This window comes from Pseudorasbora parva, chromosome 2 (assembly GCF_024679245.1).
Source record: "Pseudorasbora parva isolate DD20220531a chromosome 2, ASM2467924v1, whole genome shotgun sequence".
Taxonomy (NCBI): Eukaryota; Metazoa; Chordata; class Actinopteri; order Cypriniformes; family Gobionidae; genus Pseudorasbora; species Pseudorasbora parva.
Window position 1 is genome coordinate 49,978,063 of NC_090173.1, and position 10,875 is coordinate 49,988,937.

Below are 10,875 nucleotides of genomic sequence, written 5' to 3' on the forward strand. Positions count from 1 at the left end.
ATCACTTACCTGACTTTCTTATTGGTTATTTAAAAAAAAAAAAAAAAAATCTTTGCTTTTATTTAAATTAGTCTTTGTGCACCCATTCATTAAGTGTATTGCTCCTTTATTACTGTTCATGTTCAGATCAAGGTTCCCTGATCATTTGTTAAAGCTCTTGTCTGGTTGGATGAACCGAGAAACGGCTCATTTGCATAGATGTGATTATAACAGCAGGTGTTTCCTGCGTGTCAGGCATGAACTTCCTGTCCTGAAGTAAATCTCCACAGCTCACTGCATCTGCTGGAAGACAAACTTCAGCATGAACTTCACACCATCTTCAGAAGATGTCGTATCACATGAGCGTCAGACCGTCAGGAGCATTTTGTTTCTAGTTTAGATTATAATTTAAAATTTTAGTCAATTCTGCATCTGTCATTGAGTCACTATAGTTCAACTCACGTGATCGTCTCCATCTGTGTAATTCAACCATATTCAGATATTCATCTCTGTTCTTAACAAATGATATTTAGCGTCAGTAACACAAGTTTAATTTGTTTTCCCGCTGAAGATCAGAGGTTTCTTCAAACTTTAAGACGCGTTTGAGTATTTGCACATGAGGCTTTTTATTGTTCAGTCTTTCATTACTTGTAGAAGTGAAAATTAAAAGAAATCAATAATACATCTGTTGGTTTATGCGGTTTATTAAACAGGCAGTAAATCATCTTACATCAACATTTAAGGCAAAATATTGTCTGCAGAAAACGACACAGTTCAGGCTACTAGATTACATTCTTGAAGTATTTTAATGGTTTCTATCTTCATGATTTCTGTTCCACTATGCCAGTGTCATAATCACTCAAACTACACACGTTTAGTCGCTGCAGTCAGATTTCTTGATGGTTGTGCTGGTGGTTTTTGAGGCGACAGACGCTTCACATGTCAGATCTTCGACTTTGTCCCACTCTGAGCTCTCAATGGTCAAATAACTGCTCATCTTGAACTTCTTATCAGGCTGCTGATCAGCAGAACCGGTGAAGACGCCTTTAGTGACTGAATTCTTGTTCACCAGCCAGCGCACATCAGAAAAAGCCACAGACATGTCATTGATCAGACACACCAGAGTGACTTTACTGGAGCTGATCAGCTCTTCTCTGGATGGACGGAGGATGTTCAGCACAGGAGGAGCAGCATCAGCAGCGTCTGCATTAGAATCAACACAAATCAACATTAACACAACACACATCTGCATCAACACAAATTACCATTAACACAACACACATCTGCATCAGCATCAACACAAATCACCATTAACACAACACACATCTGCATCAACACAAATCACCATTAACACAACACACATCTGCATCAGCATCAACACAAATCACCCATTAACACAACACACATCTGCATCAGCATCAACACAAATCACCATTAACACAACACACATCTGCATCAGCATCAACACAAATCACCATTAACACAACACACATCTGCATCAGCATCAACACAAATCACCATTAACACAACACACATCTGCATCAGCATCAACACAAATCACCATTAACACAACACACATCTGCATCAGCATCAACACAAATCACCATTAACACAACACACATCTGCATCAGCATCAACACAAATCACCATTAACACAACACACATCTGCATCAACACAAATCACCATTAACACAACACACATCTGCATCAGCATCAACACAAATCACCATTAACACAACACACATCTGCATCAGCATCAACACAAATCACCATTAACACAACACACATCTGCATCAGCATCAACACAAATCACCATTAACACAACACACATCTGCATCAGCATCAACACAAATCACCATTAACACAACACACATCTGCATCAACACAAATCACCATTAACACAACACACATCTGCATCAGCATCAACACAATAACTCAACAAAAACACAAACTCTGACTACACTTAAACTCATAACATTTTAACATTTCATCTATTCTCACATCAGATCATAATGATTTATGTTTAATACACGCATCTCATGTCTTTACCGACTTGCAACACAAAAGTCTGTGTCTGTGGACTGTTATTATCAACATCAAGATTTTATGTTAAAAAGTTCATGAATATATGGCACAGAGTATATTTTAGATGCGGACACTATTTTTTCTATCATCTTTAATCATCTTTGTGCCGTCATTAGCTCATTTTCAACTGTCCTTCAGATTTTTTAAGGTACAAATAAGAAACACTATAAAAGCTTCATGTGTAATAATTATAAAAGAAAGAGCAAAACAGTTTTAGATGTTATACAGCATTTCACACCGCAGGTCAACTTCTCATGTGTGGTTTCACAGATACTGGACATCATTATTAAATGAGGATTTTAAACAAATATATCAAATTAAACACAAAGCAGATACTTGTCCTTAAAATCACAACATAAAACACTTCTATATAAATAATAATAAAAATAATAATAAGTCCAGAATATTTCAGGACTGTTTACTGGAGTTGTTTGATAAAACTGCCTCTGACTGAATTCACACATTTAACTGTAAACTAACTACAATAGAGTTTATATAACGAAGTGTAGACTATATTTAATAGAGTAAAAATATTTGAAAACTAAAAATACAGTGGAAAGATGACTTACCCGTCACAATGAGTTGTGTTCCTTGTCCGAATACCACAGTGAAACATTTCATATGTTCAGCCGTACAAAAACCTCCTCAGTCTGTGAAGAGACACAAACAGAAGTGAAACGCTCACTCGACCTCGGCCGGCTGTGTCCTTTACACGTTTAATTCACGGAGAAACGTTTCAGATTCAAACACAGACACTCGTGTTGTTGTTTTATTCTTCATATTAGTTGTATTTGACTGCTGTATTAAAGTGCTCTGAAACACAATCTCATCTGTGGCTGATGTTAATCTGAAGGTGTCAGAACTGCAGCTGAAAAACACCCCCACAGCAAGATGCTGCTGCCACCATGCTTCACTGTTGGGACTGTATTGGACAGGTGATATTTTTCTCTACACATATCGCTTAGAATTAAGGCCAAAAAGTTATATATTGGTCTTCTCAGACCAGAGAATCTTATTTCTCACCATTTTGGAGTCCTTCGGGTGTTGTATAGCAAACTTGAATGTGTATTGCACTGAGGAGAGTCTTCCTTCGGGCCACTCTGCCAATAAAGCCCCAACTGGTGGAGGACTCTTCTCCCCTGATAGCTCAGTTTACCCGGAAGGCCAGCTCTAAGAAGGGTTCTGGTCATCCCAAACGTCTTCCATTTTAGGATTATGGCGGCTACTGTGCTCTTATGAACCTTAAGTGCAGCAGACATTTTTTTGTAAGCTTGGGCAGGTCTGTGCCTTTCCACAGTTCTGTCTCTGAGCTCTTCAGGCAGTTCCTTTGACCTCATGATTTTCATTTGCTCTGACATGCACTGTGAGCTGTAAGGTCTTATATAGACAGGTGTGTGGCTTTCCTAATCAAGTCCAATCAGTATAATCAAACACAGCTGGACTTAAATCAAGGTGGAGAACCATCTCAAGGATGATCAAAAGAAATGGACAGCACCTGAGTTAAATATGACCCTGCATCCCAATTCGCATAGTATCCATCCTAAATAGTATTCGAAAATAGAATTAGTATGTCCCAAATCGTAGTATGTTGAAAAGAGTATTTCAAAGATTCCCGGATGGTTTACTGTTTCCGGTCCGAATTCGAAGTAGGAACATAGATTGACCGGTAAATCGAGAGCTTCGCCTCACGACTCAGCTCCTTCTTCACCACGACAGACCGGTACAACGCCCGCATTACTGCAGATGCTGCACCGATCCGCCTGTCAATCTCCCGTTCCATCCTTCCCTCACTCGTGAACAAGACCCCAAGATACTTAAACTCCTCCACTTGAGGCAAGAACTCTCCACCAACCTGGAGTGAGCAAGCTACCCTTTTCCGACTGAGAACCATGGCCTCGGACTTGGAGGTGCTGATTCTCATCCCAGCCACTTTACACTCGGCTGCAAACCGTCCCAGTGCATGTTGAAGGTCCAGGTCTGAGGTTGCCAACACGACAACATCATCTGCAAAGAGCAGTGATGAAATCGCGTGGTCCCCAAACCGGACACTCTCCGGCCCTTGGCTGCGTCTAGAAATTCTGTCCATAAAAATTATGAACAGAACCGGTGACAAAGGGCAGCCCTGCCGGAGACCAACATGCACCGGGAACAAATTTGACCTACTGCCGGCAATGCGAACCAAGCTCCTGCTCTGGTTGTAAAGGGACCGTACTGCCCTAAGCAAGGGGCCCCGGACCCCATACTCCCAGAGCACCCCCCACAGGGTGCCACGAAGAACACGGTCGAATGCCTTCTCCAAATCCACAAAGCACATGTGGACTGGTTGGGCAAACTCCCATGAACCCTCCAGCACCCTGTGAAGGATATAGAGCTGGTCCAGCGTTCCACGACCGGGACGAAAACCACACTTCTCCTCTTGAATCCGAGGTTCCACTATCGGCCGAATTCTCCTCTCCAGTACCCTGGCATAGACTTTCCCAGGGAGGCTGAGAATAAAAAACATAATTATCAATTTTGAAATATTAAACCTGTCAAAACAGAACGAAATATTCTGTAGCCTATTTTGCCGTCAATACCATATGTATGGTCAATAGGCTACTGCCGACGTTGTCTTTGGTGTATCAATAGGCAATATATTTATATTTAACATGAAGTATAGGGCTTCCCAGCAGCAGCAGCGCCGCGTCAGACACGCTTCTGGTGTGCAAAGACAGAGAAAACGCCAGGCAGCCCTGCGGCTGACACGCAGCAGAAACGCCACGCTTGCAGTGTGTCTCCGGCCTAAGCCACATTGAACATATGCCCCAGAGGGGCCACTGGCCGATTAGGCATCTTTTTGAAGGACAAGGCAAACATATGCCACAAGGCGCCAAGCCCCACATAAACACAAGGCCCACGTGGCCACAAGGCCACTAATGCCACACATAGACAGACATGCTTAAGACAAGGCTACTAGGCCACATTTAACCATGCCATGAAGGCCACAAGACCACGAGACAAGGCCACATTAGGCTACACGGTCACAGTAGACCACATAGACTGTTTCACACCACATAGACTGTTTCACATCAACATACTGTTTCCTCGGCCATGATTCCACATTTAGACGAGACGTACAGATGATGGCTGTTAAGCCACACAAAACATGGTCATGAAGGCCGGACGTGGCACGAGGCAATATGTACCATGAGACTGACATAGAGACTAGGCCCGCTGGGCCACAAGGCTACTAAGCCACACTGAATGAGGCCTTTTTTTAATTTACTAATTTATTTATTTTTTAATCGAACATGTAACGAAGGCACAACGGCTGCTACAGCCACATAGAGACGAGGCCACATTGAACAGAGCCACTAGGTCACACATATTAAATGACTAGAGAGTCGTTGAGGAGTGCTGGCTAGAATAATATAATGGGATGAATAAATAACGACACCACCACCAGTAGTTGCATAGAAATGTACCTTATAGTTACTGTAGAGCTTGCTGAGTTTGAAGAAAGGTGTTAGAATCTGGTCTTATGTATGATTCGAAGGCCGAGGAAGACCATCTACCCAGAATCTTGATGGCTGACGTGGGGATTCCTCGTTCAGCTGCTGTAGTAACTGCCCCAATTCTGAATGAGTGGCCGGTGTAGAGAGAGGAGGATAGACTGCAGCTTTTAACGACAGAGTTTAAATGGGTTCTGAACCAGCCTTTTGAAAGAGGTGCACCGTTAGGTAAGATAAAGAGAGGGGCAACGTTAGAAGTTTTAGGGCGGATTTTAAGAAATTTAACCATAGATGTAAATGGCCAAAATGATTATTGATTTTAGGGAAAGATAAGGTGACGCCGGAGCTTTGAGCGTTGTTTTTTGAGTGTTAAAGAATTAGAATGAAGCAATTAGGAGAGAAACAAATATCAGAAAAGGAAATACCGCGAGAAGGATGGAAAGTATAAGTATCTGAAGAGAATTCGCCTGGACGCATGAAACCGTAAAAAGCAGCTAGAACACTGCTTCTAGCAAGATATTGATGTAAAAGGAAAAGAGACCGTTGCGGACGGAATTGATGAATTTATGCAACAACGGCAGAGTAATGGGCAGACGTTTATTGATCTGTTTAATAGAGGATTTAGCTAAGCCTTTAAGGAGTAAATGATGGAAGTTTCGGAGAAGAGACTTGGAAAATTAGGGTTATTTATTTTTGCATAGAACTGAATACCTGCGAGGAGTCGGCGGATGGAAGAGGTGTTTTTTTTTTTTTTTTTAAATTGGAAACAAGAAAGGAACAAACGTTTGAAATTAAAATGGCAAATACTGGAATTTGGAAGGCTAAACAGAACATAGAAAAAGCTGACCATGCGGACGTGTAAGCTTTGAAATTGAGGGAGCGACACCTTTAGACATATTGTCTAGCCGAAGTAAGCATATCGATTAATTTAATTAATTTCTGCTAGGAGAGGACAGGGTATTGGGAACGGATTAGCTAGTTTTAGATTCCGTCTAAAACTGGAATCGAATCGATAGAGCGCGCCAGCAATAACATGGCAGTGGCCATGAATATATTTCCAGCTTCAATGTTAGAATTACGACAACAGATAACCGTCTAACTAAAGCTTTACTTGAAAGGCAAGAGGATCTGCCTTTTTAGTGATGGCAACTGTGGCTTTGTTATCGCAGAACATCGAGATGCGTTTACGAGACTATGAATGGCCCCAGATCATGCTAGCGACGGCTATGGGGTAAATCTCGTAGAGCGAGAGCAGACCAATTTCGGGTGAGGAACTTGCAAAACTGCAGATGTGGTCAAATTTCTTTAGGAAAAGACAAACGGATTCTGTAAAAAGCGCAAGGAAAGCATTGCTAATTGACTGCGTGTAGCATTTTCTGCTCTGTTTTGGAACCTAAGCATTGTTTATATTCAATGGAAAGAGGTCCAGTGAAGCTGGAGGTGTTTTTTTTTTTTTTTTTTTGATGTAGTTGCTTACATAGTTTGTTCACGTCACAAGTAATAATATCAAGTATAACTAAATAATTGTCATCACCTGTGTACCTTAGCCCACTCTTCTCGACGTTTCCTGATGGTTTATAGACGAGTACTCGGAGTCACCCTCTGTCGTTTTAAGAATAGCACGACGGCGAGCGCGTCAAGTATAAACGTCTCGTTTTGCGGAGCCAGCGAAGTATGAACAAGCTTTATGTGTTCAGCTCCTTGGACGGCCTTGGCATTTGACTAGCCTGCTTTGATGTCATGTTGATGAGCGCTGCGAATGGAACATGCCAGTTTTTTTTTTTTTTTAAACCACCGGAATGGCGAACAATCAATTCCGTGTCGTTAAAGGTTTGTGATATTCGTAAAACAAGTTTCTCCTGTACCTTCGGTCAGAGTCAGCCATTAAAGCTAAATCAGATCTAACTCTTCCCTCCGATCAGGAACCTGGCACAATATGGCTATGTAAAGCTCAATGCGATGGCGAAATCGGAATTAACTATTCCGGTTAATCTGGGATCGTAAATTATGAGAAGCACTGCCATGTCACCACGTTCTACCATTTTTCTGTCAACGGCAGACGAGGGAAGCAGAAGTGAAGCCTAGTTAATATCCTTACCTTAGACAATGTTCACTCTAATAAGAGGCGACACTGCAGCTGGAGAGACAAGATGCCTACCGAAAACTGAGCTGAAGAAAAGTTAAAGGAGGAGTTTCGGGTGTGGCAGAGCATCCTGAAATGTTGACTCCGTCGGTTGAAGAAAAGTTGGAAGGCTGAAGTAGAAGGCACGTCCGATGTAATGCTTAATCCGATGGCTGGGGGAGGAAGCTGGTGGGTTGCAAATATGTTAGTGGCTGGGACCAAGCTCGGAGTTATTAAAAGAATGTTCGAACTCGACATCTTTGATTCCAGGGTCTTGACTGTTTGAAAGAGGCTTGGATGACTTGGAGAATTGAGCCTTAACGCTACAAGCTGTGTAACTTTTAAAATGTATTCTTATCTATAACTTAGTTCTTCAGAATATGTGCTCAATGATGTATAGTTACTTATTTCAAGTAATAAGTATTCTTGTAAGTTTATAAAATGCCATTGTAAATGCATAATTACGTAATCGCCATGTTGGCCCTCCATCTGAGTACATAGCCAAGGAGGGACATACCCGTAAATAAAGCTTCGCCTTTCGCGTTTTAACGCTCGATGCGCGGTGTCGAATGTAAGGAGGGGGATTGCCGTGTTAATCTTAGACTAAATCGGCCACCGTAGAGTTAAACGAAATCGGAATTGAGAGGAACAGAACTAAATATTCACGGTTGGTCATATGCATTTCCGCCGCTAGTTGGGGGAAATAACACGCGATGTGGTTTAAACTCCGGCGGGCTCAGATAAATCCAGTGAAGTAGAAGCTTGAGGGTGCTGCGTAGACTTTTTTTTGTTGAGTGTGGCGATGAGGATTTAGCGGTTCTCTTCCTGCCGACTTGTTGCATCTGGCCAGGTGCAGGAGCGGTTACTGAGCTGTGAGAAGCAGGTTCTGGTGGATTAGCCAGAGTATTAAGGCCAGGTGCAGTAGGTACACGCTGGATAACTTCGGCTGATGGGGATACCGGTAGCCTTCATGGCTTGATAATGTCCTCCGAAGGCCCTTTTTCCGGTCAACCCGCGGCACTGAATGTGCGAGCTGCGCATGTGGATGAGGAGGAGGCTACAAACTTCGTCGTCGGTAACAGGAGACTCACGAACGCGGGCGTGTCAGTGGACGTGATGGTTTGGCAGGCGAGCGAGCGAGACGTAATCGTCGCTTCAGTATCTGCGAACTCAAACGTGTGTAATAATGTTCGTTGTGTAAGGAAGGAAGAAGACAGGGGTCGACTTTATCTTATAAATCATACTGAAGAATGATGGTTTTTGAAAATGTAAAAATGCAGAAAGTTTTCTGTGAGGGTTTTGTTTAGGGACAGGAGGTCACTGATTTTGTCAAGTAAGACATGTTCCTGAATCCACATATTGATCCTGAAGAACATTCCAGTCTGGAAATGTCATCCCAACCTTATCCCTAAACCTGAGCCTACACATAACATATATAACAAATCTATAAAACCAGAGGACAGTGATGGGTGAATAACACGATGGAGAAGCACCTAACCCTGGCTTTAGGCCTGACTTTGACATAAACTCTAAACTTGTCCTTCAGATCTGATTGATTTATTGGATTGTTGATCCAGGAACTGGCTGTACTTGGTGAAAGGTCGTTCACCAGGGGTTGGATTATGGATAGGGGATAGAATATACAGTTTGTACAGTATAATAATTATTGTGTGACTTCAATATATTGATGAAGTGCACAACTGTAAAACCTGCCATATTGTATACTGAATTCAAGAACATTAGGTGTGTGTAAAAGCAGAAGTGAATGTGAGCAGTGAGGAGGTTTTTGTCATGCTGTGAATCACTGTGATACGTACTCACTAACAGAGCCGTACCATGTGCCACAGTAATACACCGCAGAATCAGCCACATCCACATTACTGATGATCAGACTATAGTCAATATTAGACTGCTGAGCTCTAGATGTGAAGTGGCTGGAGGTAAAACCATCCCCATACAGGTTAGGAGAGTTGTGTGAATGATAAAATCTCAACACAAACTGAGGAGCTGTGTTTGGAGTCTGTTTATACCAGCTGACATAATCATGATCCTTTTCAACGTTACAATCCAGAGTCACAGATTGTCCTTTCTGTTCTGTCAGCACAGAGGGTTTCTGTGTGACCACTTTTACAGATCCGACACCTGTAAAATTATAATAAATCAAATGAATTTCATTAACCTCGACAGTCCTGAGAGAACAGCATGTTTATAGTGAAATGTGTGACTTACATGACAGAAGAGTGAGAAGAGAGAAGGAGAAAATGATCCGCATCTTCCCTGTGATGAGCAGACTGAGTTTAGTGGAGAGATGAAGAGAATAAGAGCGATCGAGATACTCATATATGAGGAAGAGGAACTCTGAAAGAGGGACGATCACTAGAGTTCAGCCAATCATTTCATCCAGAAACGTGTTTCATATTCTCAGTACTTCACAATATGGAAAAATCTCAATGTTCCTGTTAAATGAAAGTTTGTCCAATGGCGATTCTCTAAGACGTGAGACATGAAATCACAATCTGCATAAAGCTATAAATGTGAGTCATTATGGAGAAGGAGCTTCAATCTAAAGGACAGAATAAAACACATAATAATTCAAACAACTTATCAAACATTGCCTGATGTCATTCATCATCTTAATAAGATCATAAAGTCTACACTCCTTTTAAAACCCCACTATACTTTTACTATTGCAGCATTGTCCAGTATATAGTGTGTACAGCGTCTGTATTAACAGGATAATCTGCTACGTTCATCAGAAACAGCAGAGGAAACTACACGTGTTTCATAATGAAATGCAGTTTTGTCTTTCTCTCTTCTGTCATTCTCTCTTCAGCTGAGCTTCTGGTTTGCTGTGACACTGCATTAGTCAAACTGATCAGCTCTTTTAATAGACGGTTACAGGCGTCTTCACAGATCTGACCACTCTATGAGCTGTTACAGTATATGTGTGATGAATGAACATAATGATGAACCATTCTTGACTTACAAATGTTAAAGGGGTACTTCAGCGCTGGGAAGATGAATCTGTATTTAAACTGGGTCATCAATGCAGTAGAAATGTGAAATTATTTTTGAATTTGGTGTCTTCTAGACTGAGAAAAGACAGAAAATGTATTTTTGTCCCATGGGGATGAAAGACTACAATTCCCAGAATGCTTCGCTGCCCTGTGAGGCCATTCCCAACACCACCAACTTCAT

The 10,875-nt window shown here is 41.8% G+C and overlaps 1 protein-coding gene across 1 annotated transcript; it reads right to left on the reverse strand.

The window, feature by feature from the left end:
* Nucleotides 1-374: 374 nt before the first annotated feature.
* On the reverse strand, nt 375-10,059 carry LOC137046212 (immunoglobulin lambda-1 light chain-like). Its single transcript, XM_067423332.1, has 4 exons — nt 9,907-10,059; nt 9,487-9,819; nt 2,634-2,663; nt 375-1,182 (listed from the first exon to the last, which is right to left on the reverse strand). Exons 1-4 carry the CDS (start codon nt 9,947-9,949, stop codon nt 854-856), a joined length of 735 nt encoding a protein of 244 aa, XP_067279433.1. The 5' UTR covers nt 9,950-10,059; the 3' UTR covers nt 375-853.
* Between the last annotated feature and the right edge of the window lie 816 nt (nt 10,060-10,875).

What these genes read in the sequence shown, in the direction of transcription:
- LOC137046212 (XM_067423332.1), bottom strand. Translation starts at nt 9,949, where the DNA reads ATGCGGATCATTTTCTCCTTCTCTCTTCTCACTCTTCTGTCAT. An exon ending in CTCTGTTAGTGAGTACGTAT is followed by an intron (nt 2,664 to 9,486) that starts CACAGTGATTCA and finishes TCACTGTGGTAT; the next exon opens with TCGGACAAGGAACACAACTC. An exon ending in AACACAACTCATTGTGACGG is followed by an intron (nt 1,183 to 2,633) that starts GTAAGTCATCTT and finishes ATTCTAATGCAG; the next exon opens with ACGCTGCTGATGCTGCTCCT.